The sequence below is a fragment of the Pimephales promelas genome, chromosome 25, assembly GCF_988280905.1.
Source record: "Pimephales promelas chromosome 25, fPimPro1.hap1.1, whole genome shotgun sequence".
Taxonomy (NCBI): Eukaryota; Metazoa; Chordata; class Actinopteri; order Cypriniformes; family Leuciscidae; genus Pimephales; species Pimephales promelas.
In genome coordinates this window covers 20034623-20052538 of record NC_142793.1, presented here as the reverse complement: position 1 = coordinate 20052538, position 17916 = coordinate 20034623, and the positions used below count along the sequence as shown (strand labels likewise).

General features: G+C 36.9%; 1 protein-coding gene across 14 annotated transcripts in view; it reads left to right on the top strand.

The window, feature by feature from the left end:
* Nucleotides 1-17916, top strand: part of cadps2 (calcium dependent secretion activator 2) — a 103484-nt gene that overhangs the window by 36136 nt on the left and 49432 nt on the right. For all 14 annotated transcript variants that reach the window (XM_039657944.2, XM_039657955.2, XM_039657952.2 and 11 more), the window contains exons 4-8: nt 7658-7738; nt 8820-9050; nt 9307-9428; nt 15030-15141; nt 15566-15705. In XM_039657944.2, the coding sequence (XP_039513878.2) occupies nt 7658-7738; nt 8820-9050; nt 9307-9428; nt 15030-15141; nt 15566-15705 (686 nt within the window). The remainder of the gene's footprint in view (nt 1-7657; nt 7739-8819; nt 9051-9306; nt 9429-15029; nt 15142-15565; nt 15706-17916) is intronic.

Sequence of the window (17916 nt, the reverse complement as noted above, 5' to 3'; positions counted from 1 at the left end):
GGCAATAATATCAACACAATGTGTTTTAACATGAATTCAAGTGCAGTGTCTTGCTGGATAGACTTCCATTGTAAATGCATGATTGTAAGCACAATTTGCTTTTGACAACAAATGCTTTTGACACAACTTGTTTTGAACCTGGAACATTTCTTTGAATTAAAATGACCTAACATTTATGTTTAAAAAAAAAAAAAGTGGGTTTTTTTTTTCTTTCGGTTTAAATGCTGTGCCTCTTGTGTTCGTTTGTTTCGTGCTGGGATCTGTTGTCATTAAGCACAGCATTGCTTTTAAACTGCACATCTACGATCCAGAAGGCAGCATGTAGTTTTCTGAAAGCTTGCACACAGATGTCATGTACATTTTCTGAATCCTCTCTTCATATTTTAAATTGACTAATAAGGTGAAATTGCAGCCTGGTGTTAATCTCTCTCAGCGCTTATTAAGAATTTAAGCACCTCTGTGCGTTTTATGGATCCGTGTCAGCTGACATTTTAAAGTTTGTTTGCTTGCATGATGTTAGATTCGGCATTAATTGGTGGCTCAGCATTCGATAAATCACTCATGCGCATGTGTTTAAAGGGTAGAGATGTATACATTTATGAGTGGTGTTGTAATAAATACAAGGAATAATGTAGAGCAAAGCAAACAGAGTGGAAGATAATGACTGGGGCCGATTTAGAGATATGCAGAACAGCATATTTTCAGATTTAATTAGTCAGTCTCTTAAAGGAGCTCTGTCATCCTCAAAATGCAATGCAGTGTAATGTATTGTACAGACCATTCCAGGAAAAACCCCATTATAAAAACCCATAGGAAAAATCAAGGGAATTGGTATTCTGGGTTTTAAATCCCGGCACCACTCCATTGTTACCTAATCTGTTTTGATGTGCTTCTAAGGGAAGCCCCTCTCAAAGTAATACATTACCTTAAAGCACAGCTGCATAAAAAAGAAATAAAAATCTAGATTAACTCAGTAGTCAATTTCACTAATTGACTTGTCGACCATCCTGACCCATCTGGATTTTAAAACTAGAGGAGTCTTGAAATGAGATGATGATGATTGGGTGTTAAATATAAAAAAGGAAGGAGAAATGAGAGGATATGGGGAAAAAAGGGGGAGGGGAGTCAGTGAGAGCTATTCTTGGACCTTAACGTCCTCTGCCATTTCCGTCATTGATTATTATCTTACACTCCTGCACATTAACTCAACAGCTTTCTGTTATTTTTGTACCTTTACACTCACTTGCATGCGTGTCCATTTTCAGCCTCTTTCATAAGGCTGAAAATGGGCAATTTATGCATAACATGCCCATTAAAAACATGGAAATTTTGTGTGTAATATATATATATATATATATATATATATATATATTATACCATTTTTTTATAGGTCATATTTTTTAGTCATCTTTTTTGTCTTCACAAGATAATTTCAAATTGTCCGGTGGTGTAAGAAAAGTCTCAATTAAAATGCCGTTTTTATTCATATATTTAAAATTTTTATAGAAAAATGGCAACATATTGTATTAGATGAAATATAGCAATTTAACCCATGTGACAAGTCAACTTTTCATATCCATATATCAGTGTTTTATGTTGTCAATCACGATGATGTACCTGCACTTAAAGCTACATTCCCTGGATAAATCATATATATCATTTTCACTGCCAAACACTTCTTTAACAACTGGTACATTGTTCGTTTTGATTTTCCTGCTCGATCTGTCTTGCTTTAAACGTTTAAGTGTTTTTCTTTGATAGCTGCTCCACCCTTGTGTCAGATTATTTTACGGAGTGAATGGCGAGGGAAGAGAAAGAAGGAAACCGAAAGAGACTGGAAGCATGACAATTGAAATGTCAGTTAATGGAGGGTGTCACACAAAGGAAAAGGAAGATATGTAACAGGACTAGGAGACAGCGGCAGTTGAGTGCAGAGAAGTGACAGACTGAGGGGAAAGAGTGATGTGTTTGAGTTGAGGTAAAGGTGGATGAAACAAAGATCAATAACACAAAGTAGACAGATAAAGGGAGATTGATTGGATACTGTAGATACAGACTGAGACTAATGGAAGGTAATGAGAAGTAGAGAACAAAGGTAAAAAAAAGAATATTTTTGGATAAAAAAAAACCAAACATGTCTGGTACAAGTAAAGTAACTAGTAACGACTAAATCTTACTTTTTCAAACTAGTAACACAACACATTACAGCTTAAATAAGAAACATTCTTATTTACTTTCCCTTCATTAAAGTTATTTATCCAGAATATCCAGAGCTTTCGTGCATTTTATTTGGCACGAAATTAAATGAAAATCTGTTTTTAAATGTATACGTTTAGTTTTAACAGTTTTTGTTATCCAAATCTTCCAATAAAAACGACGTATTTTCTCTGGTGACGAATGACAAACCTTTCCAATAATTTTCTTAAAACTGACTCCAAGCTCACATTTATTTTTGCAAGGTCCACATATCAAAATCCAATCAACATCTGACCCTACGTGTCACAAATCAGAAGAAAAGAACTACTGTTTGCTTTCATCGCGACTTTAATTTATTCTGCTAGGGGCGAATTTTAACTTGTAATATTCTGTAACTAATCTGAATGGAAGACAGAAATGGACAGGAAATCATGGGAAACTAATCTGATAAATCACATCATCTCATGGTCAACCACAGATGACCACATTAAATCAGTCAGCTGATCAATAAATCAAGCACCTTGTGAAGTGTGGAACATCTGGTTGGGCCGTGTCTCAGGTGGACACATTGAGAAATCCAGCTGTACCCTTCTGATCAGAGAAGCCAGTCGCAGTAGCCTAGCCCCCCCCCCCCCCCCCCCGCTCTGTTCTCAGCACCTGTCATCATCTTTCTAATGAACACATTCAGCCTGGCCTTGTCACCTCTCGTTAGCTCGCCGTAACGGGGCCGGAGGACGCGCCCCGCAGCTGAGACACCGGGAAGAGTAATGAATTACCACAGCGATACTCATATCTGTCTGACAGGGTGAGGGCGGACCATCAAAAACAGAGGTGGCGGGTCCCAGTGACATCCCACTGCAGACACTTTCTGACTTAAACAGGAATAGTTGACTTAAAAATGTTAATTCTATCAGCATTTACTCAAACATGTATGAATTTCTTTCTTCTGCTGAACACAAAGGAAGATATTTTGAAGAATGTAATCAGGCAGTTAATGGAAGTCAATGGGGTCCGTCAACTTTACCATCATTCTTCGAAATATCTTCAAAATTTTCATTTTTAAGTGAACTATTCCTTTAAGGCTAAAAATTTAGTTATAAAGGTTTTTTTTTTATTTGAATTAATTTTACTTTTTCATTTATATATTTAGAGTATAGTTACATTTAATGAAGAAAAAAAGATAAATGAAGATGAAGGAAGGTTTGAAGTGAAATAACCTTTTAACATACTTGTATTTGAAGTAAAGAGTTTTGAATCGATTCATTGAAATAAATGGTTTAACAGAACTTGATTGTTGTTAATCAGTCCTTTTAGCTACTGAAGCTTAAATAAGAGATGCTATTAAAACAGAAACCTGTAAAGCTAGTATTAACAACCAAGTAAAAAGCACAATTCTTTGATATTTGATCCAGCACAGTCATTAGAAATGTATTGTGAATATTTATTAAAGTGGCCAGAAAGCACAGAAAGACGACCCATACTTTTTTCCAGTTTCTTCTTCTATTTCTTGAATAAATCTGTGTGACTGGAGACGGTTGCCTTTTAATTGGTTTGCTAATTTAGATGAGGGGGGTAAAGAAAGCTCGGGGAAGATTAGAGCGTGACAGCGGCATGTTCCTCTCCACGCTGGTGATGTCTTTCATTAGGGCACTCTTAAGGCTTGTTGTTATAGAAATTGTTGCCAAACTAACCAAAATAGAGCAGCTAAAGAAAAGTGAACCAGTTGGTAACACGGCAACAGAAAAGCATGTGTGTGTGGCTCTGGGGAGGTAATACGTTCTCCTCAAACGAAGCCATTTTAATGCATTATGAACACAAACCTGCTGTACTGTGCCGCTGATATATTTCAGCGGGATATCCGTGCCGCTGTCCGTGTTGTGGCAGTTTTATTATTCTTTCTTTAGCCACTGTTTGCGTCATTGTGCTGGGAAATGGCTGATGTGGTCATTCTGACTGTCAAAACCAGTAATTCATGACAGAATGAACTCCTCAGCTGGGGACATTTCAAACTTTCAAGCTGCCAATCATAATAGATTTGCAAAGCTTACTGTATTAAGGCAAGAAAAACATCAATTGTCTGCACTCAGACATGGCCATTATAAATAAAATTACTAATATTATCTTTAAAAAAAAGTAATTACAAAAATGAAAAATTATAAAAGTACAATTATTGTTTGTTGTGACTACTACTATACATGCTACAATAATTATAAATAGTATAATTCCATCTATCCATCCATTCTTTATGCTCTGGTTTAAGGAATTTGATCATATTACATCTAAAAATTAAATTGATTAAAATTATGTAAATGACATCAATTTGCAAAAATGAAATTACAGTAATGTTTGTTAATAATATTAACAATAAAAATGTGTATTATATATGTTGTATTATACTTTTACATTTAATGCATCATTTTATATATATTTTTACTTTTACATTTTTTTTCTTCAAATTTTACAAATTTGCATTAATATTTCTGATAGTTCATAGTAGCTCAGTTTGATATTCCTTCACATCAATTAAGAGCAAATCATTAGGAATATTAATTACATAAGCAAATCTACGAGATTGTTAGGATATTAAATGAATCTTGTGGTATTCTGCGGAAGTAACAGATGGGTCATTTCATTGGAACTTTGTGTAATTGACCACGTGAAGCAGAATCTGATTGGCCCTGATCCTCGGGTCCCACCTGATCTTGATTAAATGTCACGTTTTTTGCAGTGTGCATTCAGACATACACAGTACAGTAGCTTACAGTCTAAATAGTGTGCTGAGAGCAAACACCAGAGTTATTAGTCACTAATTAGTCATAAATAAGCTATGGATGTTGGTGGTTATGTGATTTTACACAGGCTTTAATTACCTGTCTGAAATAGATGGCAACGTTCATTTTTAATTAGTGGCCAGTATCCACTAATTCCCTTAGAATGTTCTTTTAATTATGCGCTTCTGCATATATTGCTCGCTAAATAAATAATATTCTTGAAACCTGACCATGAAAACCTCTGTGGTAAAATCAAACCCACGGGGAAGTGTGCATTTATTGTATTTGCGCTGTAGCCATCAAAGTGAAAATGTTGTTCACAATTCCCAGAAAACTGCAGCCATTATCACATGATTATTTGATCCCACCCTGACCTTGACCTCCTGTTGTTGGTGGGGTCATTAGGTATATTATTAGTGGATTTTAACTGTGGTTTTCTTTCCTGTGATGCTCTCATTACTTGCTGTACGTTTCACAGGTGCACTTTCTATAACATGCATTGGCCTTTTACCATCTGCGTAGATGTGGCTAACTACATCATTAAGGCCTCCCACATGTGACCAGACCAGCGCCGGACTGACGGAGCCTTCATCTGGTCTGCTTTCTCCCACACGCTCCTTGTGTGAGATTTTGAGGCGTTTGTTGATTTGCATATGTTAATAGAATGAGTCGATAATGAACGTTGATGTGATGGGAGCAGTAGATCGGCTCAGCAAAGCATGGCCGACATCACCCGGCCTCATTACAGAGAGTGTCACACTGCTTCACTCAAACAATGTCCTGATAAAACCAGATCTGTGCATGTTTTTCTGCTGTTTCGAAAATTCCTCCATAATAATGTGAGAGACAGACAATTATTACTTCAAGTTATCTCTGCTAAAGGTTGTTCTACAAGCTATTAAATCATGAGGTGGCTTTTATATTTTGTCCCGGTTTTTGTTAAATAATGTGTTGTTCCTCTGCGGTTATTTACCTAATATTTAAGACGTGCTAAAGACTGGAAGATTATTTTCTGGAAGGTTATATTTCTTATTACGTATGTCCTGATATGTAAAACCATTGAATTCAAAAGGGTGTACTTTCTTTTTCACGTGACTTTAGGTTGTCGCTAGGGCTTTCTGAGTGGTTTATAGACCTCTTTTGCGCCACCGTCACAAATACGTCACAGCGTTAGCTGGGGGCAAAACAAACGGACAACTGGTGGCGGCTAATACAAACCAGCACAGATTCGGGTACAGAATTATTAATATTATTAAATGTCATCTTGTTGTGTTGTTGGGTGCAGGAATCAATGAAAAATTAATATGGCGTATCTGGAATTTTTATTTCTAGAAAATATATTTACATCATTAAAATTGCACCGTACATTAATGTAAAAATCAGATTGTCTCCAGCCATTGTTAAAAAACAAAACTTGCAAACTAACTTTAGCGAAGTGGCCATAGGGATTGTTCTGCCTCCACCTAAGCTCCGCCCACAAAATAACATCACCATGTTTACTAACTGAAGAGGGGTCTATAGAGTGTTGGTGTTTAATATATATATATATATATATGGTGTTCTTGTGGTTACTAGATGGTTAATAGGGTGTTTTGTGTGGTCTTATAGACTGTGGGTGGTTACTCTAGGGTGTTTGGAGGGTTACTAGGTGGTTAATAGGGTGTTGTGGGTGGTTTATAGAGTGTGGGTGGTTACTATGGTGTTTTGGGGGTAACTAGGTCATTGCTAGGGTGTTCTGGGTGGTTTATAGAGTATGGGTGGTTGTGTTCAGGGGGTTACTAGGAGGGTACTAGGTTGTTCCAGGGCTTACTAGGTGTTAACTATGGTGTTCTGGGGGTTAGTAAGGGGTTTCTAGGGAGTTCTGGGGGCTACTAGGTGGTTACTATGGTGTTCTGGGGGTTACTAAGTGGTTTCTAGGGTGTTTGGGGGTGGGTTATAGAGTATGGATGGTTACTAGGGTGTTCTTGGTGGTTCTAGCGTGTTGGAGGTGCTTTTATACAGGTAGTGTGATCATTCATACTGCATCTGCAGTGAAAACTGCACTAGTTTAGTTACCTAATACTTTGTTCAAATCACCAAGTATGAGCCCTTGCAAGTGCCACCTAATTAAAAAAAAAGCTTTGAGCAAACTAGTAGGGTGCAGTAATAGTGCAGCATGAAATGGGAGCGGAGTCCACCCTACTGCCGCCGCAGGGAGAAGAGCTTATCAAGTGGAAACAGTGCTATGGTGGGGGTGGTGTGTGTGTGTGTGTGCGTGATACAGAGAGATTTCCCACTCATGGAGAGGAAACCCTGCCTTGACAACATGCCAGCAGTGCTGTGTGGGTGTATTTGTGTGCCACTTTGTGTGTGTGTGTGTGTGTGTGTGTGTGTGTGTGTGTGTGTGTGTGTGTGTGTGTGTTTTACACTCCAAAAACGTTTCATTTGAGGGCATGCCATAGCCGCTCAGTGAACAGATAAAGACATTAAACGTTTTTTATGATCTCATATTTCCTCAGTGCGGCCTGTCCAAGTATCACCGCAGCTTCATGAGGCTCAAAAGAGATTACATGACTAATCATGGTTGTTATTAAGCTCATCTTTTCTGTCTTTTCACCACAATCAGCTTTGATCTATCCAGATCTACCTGTGGGTTATGGGTTTAGTAAACCATGAAAAATAGATAAGCTTTGTCTTCTGTTCCCGGGCAGCTTGACAATGTGGACGAGCAGGCGGCACAGATTCGCAGAGAGCTGGACGGGCGACTGCAGCTCGCCGAGAAAATAGCCAGAGTAAGAAACCTTTACCTGCTTCTATCTTTATAGTGAAAACACCTACGGATTGCTATAAAAGAAAAAATCATAATTGTTTGTTAACATCGTTAGCGTTTTATATACTGTAGATATCATCTTGTGAGGTGGCGTTAGTTTATTATGGAGTGCACATCAGTGTTTCCTTAACTAGGAAACACTGGAATGTTATAAATAGGAATAAAAAAATAAATGGATAAAAAAAAAATATTATTTTTTTATTTATTATTAGTTATGCTATTTTGGGGGACTAAATGAGTTAATCATTCAGAGCAATAAGGAGAAAGTAAGTAAATTAATAAAAAAAATAATACAATTAAATGTAATAAAAAGGATTTGCAAAAAAATATGAATAGTTGTGCTATTATTTAGCATATTGTGGAGTAAGTCAGAATTAAATAACATAATATAAAATAGCAATAAAAATGAACAAATAATACATTTTTGTTTTTAAACACTTACACTATTTTTTTTTATTTTTTGGACTAAGATAGTCATATTTGGACTCAGTAAGTGTGTTATTCAGAGCCATTATGGAGTAAATGATAAGCATTACATTTCAAAGATGCTATTTGATAGCATAACCAGTATTAGTGCGTCCTAAATCAATGTATGTTTTTAACACTTTTTATCCGTGTTTGTAGTTTCAATTCCTCGTCTAACTCGCAATGGGTTGCGGACAATATTAGTCATCAGAGTGTGCAAGGACCGGAAAAAGTAGACCATCCGGGTATCTTTAGAATACTCATTTCAACATAATCTGATTTGGGATGCATTAATTCTAATTTCAAATGCTATTTAGGATGAATATGTGAATTGGAACACCAAAAAGACCAGAAATATATGGGTCAGGTAAGGGAGACATCCAAAATATGTAGTGTTGACGTGCCTCCAGGAACAGGGTTGGGAAACACTGGGTTAGGCTGTTCTTTTGATTATTGTGGACTAATCAGTTATATTTTGACATAAGTGAATGGATGAATAAATAAACAGTTAGTTAGCATATGGTGCACTTTACTGTATGTGTAACAATGTTCATTGTGTTTTGTTCTGCGTCTAATAGGAGAGGAAGTTCCCGAAGTTTATTTCCAAAGACATGGAGATGATGTACGTGGAGGAGCTCAGGTCATCCGTTAACCTGCTGATGGCTAACCTGGAGAGCCAGCCTGTGGCTAAAGACTTCAAGCCCAAAATCAAGCCCAAACTCACACCCATGAACAGCTTCCTGGACATCGGCGACGAGAATGACTTGCCCCTCTCCAAATCCGACGTGGTGCTGTCATTTAGTCTGGAGGTAGAGATTGATAAAGATTTCATCAATCATTGCTTACTTTGCAGATCACCATGTTAGTGATGGTTTTTATTTACAGTAGCAATACTTGCATGTATCACATTATACAGCTACAAAACGTTAAGGATTTTCAAAATGATTTTTTCAGAATAGATCAATCAGTGGTTTAAATAAACTGCTAGTTGCCAAAAAGTGGTCTGAATCTAAATAAAGTTGAATTGTCGCTCAGTCTGACCGTGTGGTCTTGTGACTTGCTCAGATTGTGATCATAGAGGTGCAGGGGCTGAAATCCGTTGCTCCAAACCGAATTGTGTACTGCACCATGGAGGTGGAGGGAGGAGAGAAGCTCCAGACCGATCAAGCCGAAGCCTCCAGACCACAGTGAGTATGGTGTTCGCAACACCTCTACAAGATACAGTTTCTGTTCACCAAAGAATCCTGAAATAGGTTTCCACAAAGATATTAAGCACCACAACTGTTTTCAATATGATCATAATAATGTTTTTTTGTGAGGAGCAATTAAGCATATTAGATTTCTGAAGGATAATGTGACACTGAAGACTGGAGTAATGGTGCTGAAAATTTTGCTTTGCATCACAGGATTTGATTACATTTTACAATATATTCAAATACTGTAGAAAAAACTGCTATTTTTAAATTGTAATTGTTTCCACTATTGACATGTTTACTGTACTTTTAGACTGTACTTGAAAGTAAGGTTGGCAAATCCAAAGGTCAATCCTCAAACGGGGTCATGCAAGGTCGATATAGGGCAGACTTAAACAAATATATTTCATGGATATCCATGTAATTAGATTTCACAAACGTAATTCCGATCAACCGGCTCACTTGTCACGGCGTTCGTGGTTTGACTGGTCCAGACTATTTTCCAAAGATGGCTCCTGCCTGTGTATGTGAATCTGTCTTTACACATCAGTACATGTCTTTGCAAACATTTTTTTTGTGTTGCAAGTGGAAATGCAAATGAAGCGTTATCTAATTAAATATGTACTAATTTGCATATATTTCTAGAACAAAAATCTAAACATTGGATGAAGCCAGGTTCAAAATTCTTATTTCTTTTTTTTTTTTTTTGGATATCTCTTTTCATCACTTCATAAATCTGAAAACACTGCCAAGAGCAAAAAATAAATACATTTCAAGTTAAGTTTGGTGTATGTAAGTGCTAGTGGAGATTTCTGGCTTAATGTTTTTGCCTGTAGTGTCTCGCCTTAAGCAAAACAGATTAAAAAAAGTAGTTCCTATATACATTTTGCAACATTTTTTCCTTCAATGCAGAGAAAACTAGAGGGAAAAAAAAGAGTTGGGCTTTTTCTTTATACATCTACAGTTGCACTCGCATTGACAAGACACTTAAGACATTTCAATGTCCTAGAGATTGCAGACTCCCTAGCCAGTGCACTAACTAGTAGCTGAATGAGACGCACCATATTTAGAAATTGGATTGAATGTGAATTTCAATTACAATGTTTACTTAGGAGCTTGGACGTTTTTTCCAATCAATACAGAGTCAGTTAACACTCCTCCCCCTCATTTTTGGATTTCATCTTATTGGTTTTATTAGGTTTCATATTTGTTTTTTGTTGAGTAGTTGTGGAGTTATTGTGTATTTATGGATACGGTTACTTTAAAGGGTTAGTTCACCCAAAAATGAAAATTAGGTCATTAATTACTCACCCCCATGCTGTACCAACCCCGTAAGACCTTCGTTCGTCTTCAGAACACAAATAAAGATATTTTGTATTAAATTTGAGAGGTGGATCACTGCTACATAGGCTGCCTAAGGGATTGAAACTTGACGGCCCAGAAAGTCAATGAAGGAAAATGTTTAAATATTCCATGTGACTACAGTGGCTCAAGTATAAGTTTATCAAGTGACGAGAAACGCTTGATAAACTTATAGTATTTATAGGAATATTTAAACATTTTCTTCATTGACTTTCTGGGCCGTCAATTTCATTCCCTTAGGCAGCCTATGTAGCAGTGATACAGATCTCAAATTTAATCAAAAATATCTTCATTTGTGTTCCGAAGATGAATGAAGGTCTTATGGGGTTGGTACAGCATGGGGGTGAGTAATTAATTACTTAATTTTCATTTTTGGGTGAACTAACCCTTTAATTTAGTAAGTAAATGGTGTTCTCAGTATTTTAAGGGGACTTTGATTGCTGACTTGAACTGATTGCTACTTTGACCAGGTAAATCCTGGAGTCTTTTTCTCAGAGAGCTCTTGAATCAATCTCACCTCCGGGAGTTCCACTATAGGCGCGACATGACGAGGAGGAGGAACTCATCAAGCCTAGATGAGCTTTTCTCGCTCTCTGTGAAAGGCAGGTGGCCTTTAAGGATGTAGCGTTACTTGGAAATATGACTCAGATCCAGTGTTGGGAGTAACGCATTACAAAAGTAATACATTACAGTAACATATTACTTTTTGATGTAACGCAGTAGTGTAAGGCATTACTAATCAATTTTCAGTAATATCTTACTCGTTACATGTTCAGTGAGGCTTGTATTACAGTTGTATTACAGTGTATTGTCTGCTTTTACTTCTTAAAGGCAACAGACTATGTGAAAGTTTTAAAGCAGTCTTTTAGTGCCAGTTCAGAGCGGTCGCGTCTGTAACATTGTTTTTTCCTCATAAATGCGAACACGAAAACTAAAATAAAATGAATATTTTAAGTTCTATGGAGACTGGAGAGCCAACCCTTCCTCATCCGATTTGCGCAGTGTAATTAACAGAATTACAAAAAATCGATTTTGCCTCCTATTTTTTTGTCACGCACGAATGTGTGTCTTTTCCCTAATATTAAAAATAAAACATAGACTGATATTTGTCTAATGTCTGGAGTCCTTTAAGGAAGTAGCCTATATACGTTTCAATACATGTATTTTCTGAGAATTTTTATTTCAAGTTTTGACTGCAAATGTCATCATGTCCATAATGCTGGACTTCCCCAATTTTAAATAATTTATCCTCAACTAATTTTGTGGTGTAGGTCTACGTATTTTATAATGTTAACTTCAAATACTAATAGCCTAATTTAAAGATAAGGCAGCATTGGATATGGACGGTAAGGAGAATAACGCTGGAGTTGGAAGAGGTGTGTCGCGATTCTGTAGGTTCGTGGATCTGAGTCGTGTGGCGAATCGCAATTTCGGTTTCATATTGCATATCGTTACAGCCCAAAAGTTAAGTTCTACTTCTGTATAGTTATTTTGGTGAAAGTAACTCAAAAGTAATACATGAGTAATGTAACGCATTACAATTCTGGGACAGTAATATTGTAAGGTAATGAATTACTTTTAAATAACAGTAACAAGTAATACCTAATGTATTACAGTTTGGAAGTAACTTGCACAACACTGCTCAGATCACACTCATTTGGCCGGTTATTCAGCAAGATATTCTAAATGGATGCAAAGAACACAAAGTCTGGAAGAAATGGCCCATTGATGAACAGCTTGAGAATTGATGTTGCTTTTAATTTTGTTTAAAGGAATGTGGGTCATTTTTTATGGGCAGAGGAGCTGATCATGGAGGAATACACTTATGGGGTCCCTTTTCTTTTCTAATCATTTTTCCTCGTAGAACTGAAAGATTAAACTCTCCACTGCAGATCTCTTGAGTTTTAAAGATGATTATTCTCAGTGGCTAGTTTTGTCGACTTGAGCGTGTTGCACACAAATGCGACTAAATTAAGAAAGTCATTTTAATGCGAATTATGTATTGCATCATTAAACTGCTTTTTTATGAGATGCAAAGAACTGTTGTTTTGTTGCCTTGGCAACAGTTTGCTTATTAAACGGTCCTCTTTTCTTGTTGTGGGGCTTCATACAGCCTGTAATTTTCGACCAGTAACACAAACAGACCTCCCAAAATATCCTTCCACTGAATGAGCTTCCCAAGGCGGTTTTGGGCTCTAGATAATGTCAACAAGAGTGAAGACAAAAGGATCTCCTCTGTCATTGTCATTGCCAAATGCTGAATCCCATTGAGATGGATGGGAAGGCTAATAGATAGCATTGTCCAGATATTGCACACATTCTTGGTAACATCATAAGGCCTATAGACACCCAGCCGAGGTTTACACAGAGGCTCAGATACCAAGACCGTCTAACCAGACGGTGATTCAGCTCAATGTTTGCTATAGACACACAGTCTAGACTAGCTGTGAAAAGTGTGCAAGTGTGCTGAATCATGATTCTAATTTGATTTAAGAGATTCATGCGTTTAGCTCAAGTGTATAGTTTCTTCATCAATATCTTCAGATCTCAAATGCTATTAGCTCAAGCTCAACCAAGTGGACATACAGTACAGTTTATCTGCATTACAGGCCTCGTTTGAGTTCTTATACTATAGAGAAAACATGCTTGGCTTGCCATATGACGTTCAGAATGCTGTCTGTGGGCTTGATTGCTTTAGAAAGCAGAATAACTGAATTAGATGTGGGAGCCAACTCCTACAGTCAGTTTGCCACAAGCAACTGTTGGTCCGCTTGAGAGAGAGATTCAGTTGAATTATATTGTTGTGTGTTTACTCAACTATAGATATACAGTATGTCTGTATTTTAATACAGACATACTGTATTATGCACACTCATAAGCTGATATGCAAACGCTGTTTTTATTTTTTGCCCTTGGAGTCAAGTCATGTTTTAGAGTCAAATTCATGTTTTAAAGTCTTAAAGTCATGCTTTTAGAGTCAAGGCTTGTTTTTTGGAGTCAGTTTTGGTTGTTAATTTGCCTTTGAAGTCTCGTCATTTTTGAGTCATAATTCGTTTTTTGAGTCTAGTTTTGGTGTCAAGTGTTGTTAGATTTAGAAATTAGTTTTTTAGTCTCACTTTAAGGGTCAAGTCATGTTTTTTGGACAAAATTGTTTTTATGTTTTGGCTTTGTAGTCAAGTTATGTTTTAAACTTTATTTTTAAAGTTCATTTTAAAATGTATTTCAATAGATTTTTGTGAAGTCGTGTATTTTGAGCCAAAAGTCTTGTCTTTGAGTCAGTTAAAATTGAGTTTTTAATTTTTAAAATCCGACTTGCCTTAGCTCGATTAACGACGGAAAGCTTGTAATAATGTTTTTAATTCCAGTGGTACATTCTAGCGTGTCTTTGCGTCAGCGCATATAAAGAAGGAGTCTCGGCTATTAGGCTATATTGCGTGTGAGGATGTTGGAGGTGGAGATTTATAGCCTTTTCTCACAGCACTTGATATAATTAAACGTATCAATTTGATGGCAGATCCAGAAAGATTCAAACGACAATCATCAGTGACAACAGATTCACCCGGTGTAAAATGCAAAAGACTTCGTTCAGACTTCGGAGTGGCTACAGAAAAAAAAAGAGACTGCAACCGGACATGCGAAAACAAGGATAAATATCGGAATGGCTTTAAAGGGATACTCCACTTTTTTTGGAAATAGGCTCATTTTACAGTTAAACAGTCGAGTTTTATCGTTTTCGAATCCATTCAGCTGATTTTCTGATATTTAGAAAAATTTCAGTAACCAGACAGTTTCTGGTCTCATTGACTTCCATAGTAGGAAAAAAATACACTATGGAAGTCAATGAGACCAGAAACTGCCTGGTTACTGAAATTTTTCTAAATATCAGAAAATCGGCTGAATGGATTCGAAAACGATAAAACTCGACTGTTTAACTCTGGGGGAGTTGTAAAATGAGCCTATTTCCAAAAAAGTGGAGTATCCCTTTAAATGTAATTGAATAATATATTGAAATTTTAATTTGAATCTTATTATGAATATCATACTTGTTTAACATTGAATAAACAGTATAAACACTGGGGGAAATGCATAACAAAAACAAATAGATACTTTACCATTCCACATACAACTTGAATCAAATAAAGACAGGAAATATTCCATTGGGGGTCTGGAGAAGTGGTGAATGCAAAATGAAGTCTCCTATTGTGACGGCTGATTTGTTTTCTTCTGCTACAGGTGGGGCACACAAGGAGATTTCACCACCACACACCCCCTGCCCGCGGTCAAAGTCAAACTCTTCACTGAAAGCACTGGAGTCCTGGCGCTGGAGGACAAAGAGCTGGGCAGGGTAAGACAAGTGTGTGTCTGACTGTCTCTCCGTCCGCCTTTGAGGTTTACAGCAAATTTCCTCTGTGTTCCATCTCCACAATGTGCTCAATAATTAGCTGATGTTGCGGGAACAGATGTTCTGCACACAGTGTGTGTGAACCGTGATGTGTGTGCACATGTGTCCGTATGTGTGCGAGGGGAAATCTCCAGTCATTAGGGCTCACGCTCCCACAGTAACAGATGGAGACTCCCCATTAGAGACTCGCACCAAACACACTGCACCTCCTCCATCCGTCGTCTCTCTCCGATAGTAACCCCTTTTTTTTTCTCTCTCGTCTGGCGTCATCCCCTTCACACCTATTTCTCCAGCTGCCCATCCAGGTGTGTATCAGTCCTAATCATTTCTCTTTTTTTTCTCTCTTTTACGGTGTTGTTCTGTCTAGGTGGTCCTTCACCCCACCACAAACGGGCCCAAAACAGCAGAGTTTCACAAGATGGTAGTGCCTAAGAACAGCCAAGATGTGGATCTGAAAATCAAACTGGCGGTCCGCATGGACAAGCCCCCCAACATGAAGCATAGCGGGTACGTCAATAATGAGTTCTTGCTTGTTTATATTATATAAGACAACAATGCACGCATTAGAACTATAAAGAAATTCCATGGATAAATTACATTTATTTCATAATATAAGGGTCTATTCTCACATGTGGGGAATAATCTGTATTATTATATAAATATAGAATTAATAAGTCCTTAGCTAACTGTACTGTATATAATTTGTTTAGCATTTGTTTGAATGTTGTTGTTTTTTTTTTCTTAGTAAGAACCCATTCAGCTCAAAGCAAGTTTACATGAATGAAGTGCATTGGGAAAAGTGTGATTATAGTGCCATCTTGTGTCTGGTGATTGTATATTTTATTTATTGTTCTTGTGAAGTTTACTTGGACTTCCAGGAGTCTCTCAGGAAATGGTATCTTGTCTTGCGGACTGACCACCCCCAAGATTTTTCATAAAATTCTCAAAACTAGCTCTGTCTATCCCCTTTCACACGGAGATTCGGGAAAATACATATTTGTCCTGGGATGGTTTGATTTTGGTTCATTCACAATCACACTGCCAGTGATTTTCTTGAATCTGTACATGCGTTCACACACATCCCGTAAAGATCCTTGACATCGATATGACATCAAAATTAGATAATGAAAATGAAAATAAATAGCTAAATAAAATAAAAAATGTGGCAACATTTTAAACGCAAGTAAAAAAGCTTTGCTGGTCAAGAAGTCAGATTTGATATTTTCAAAATCATTGAAAATACTAAAAAGGAACAATATATAACAAATTAAATAAATGGCAACATTTAGAAAAACATTAGGAAATTGGCAAAAAGATATAAAATTATTTATTTATTTATTTGTAAATTACTTTCCCCCACTTTTTTTCCCTAACCTAAACAGCAATGTTTTTAATTGAATGAATTGTAAATGTTAGTTAATTTTATGTCAAAAAATCGGATAGCTTTGTTAGCTTTCACTCATAGTTTCCAAAAGTGAGTATAGCAGCAGAGAAGATGTGCGGGACCAGCTGCTGGGGTCCTTCCCTGAGCGGGACGGGGTCAGGGGTCATATCAGTGCCATCAGCCTGCTAATTACACAGAGGCCCTGCGTGATTCCTCTATAGAGCGGCTCCCTGAGAGCCCTGTCCTAATTGGCAGATGCCTCTTCAACCTGGAATTACCTCTTTAGCAGATCACACAAGACATTGCAGAGGACGAGGACCATTTACATTCTCACACAGACTTGTTGATATTCAAACTTATATGATTGTGACATTTTATACAATATTTAATGGCTTACTTTACCCTCTTCTTATTTAGTGTAATATTTTGAATGGGTAATGACTTGAATTTCAGCCTGTTCCTCGCAAATGTGGCTTCGGAAAACTTGGAATATGCCACACAAAAGAGAACATTTTTCTGCCTTATGATACTCATTAAACATACAATTTTTAAATTAAACATATTATAAAATGAATTTCTTTATAATTAGCGTGTCGAGAATTTAGAGTAGGTATTTAGAGTTACAAGGGAGGAAAAACTGATTATAAATGAAATAATGCACATTCAGATAGCATCATTTAATAACATTTAAATAAACATTTGGCATCAGTAAACCCGAAATTTTAAAGAAAATTCTAGTTAACACTAGAACGGCCACAACGGTCATTTTGACCGTTTTGAATTTTATATCTACAATAACTTTGTTGAAAAAAATAATAAAATCCTGTTGGTACCTGACTTTTCCTAAAATTGTCTGTATTTTCATTTAAAATGCTTTTCATATAAATTAAGTTACGTAAACGTAAGGCAAAACAAAAAAAAATTAACATATTTACCTATTTCGGCCATAGACGGTCATATTGACCGCACTGAATTTTGCGGTATTTTTTTGTTAAGTATCCCGCGGTTGATCGTGGTCTCTCTCAACTGCCAACAGAAAGGTCCGTCTGGTCACCTCAGTGTTTGCTATATAATAATTTCTACATTAGTTGTTGATCAGAAATAAGCAAATAAAACCGGACTACAGTTATCTATAATACTTACGTTACCTATAGGCTATATAGCCTATATATATATATTGCAAGGCTAAAATGTCTAAAATAAATGAGCGAATGAGGAGGAACATGACTCGAACCATGGCCCTGGAGATGCTTCAGAACTTGATGAGTGATGATTCGGATGCAGGGGAACAATCGGAGGTGGAAAGTGACAGCGACGTTGCCTGGGTGCAAGTT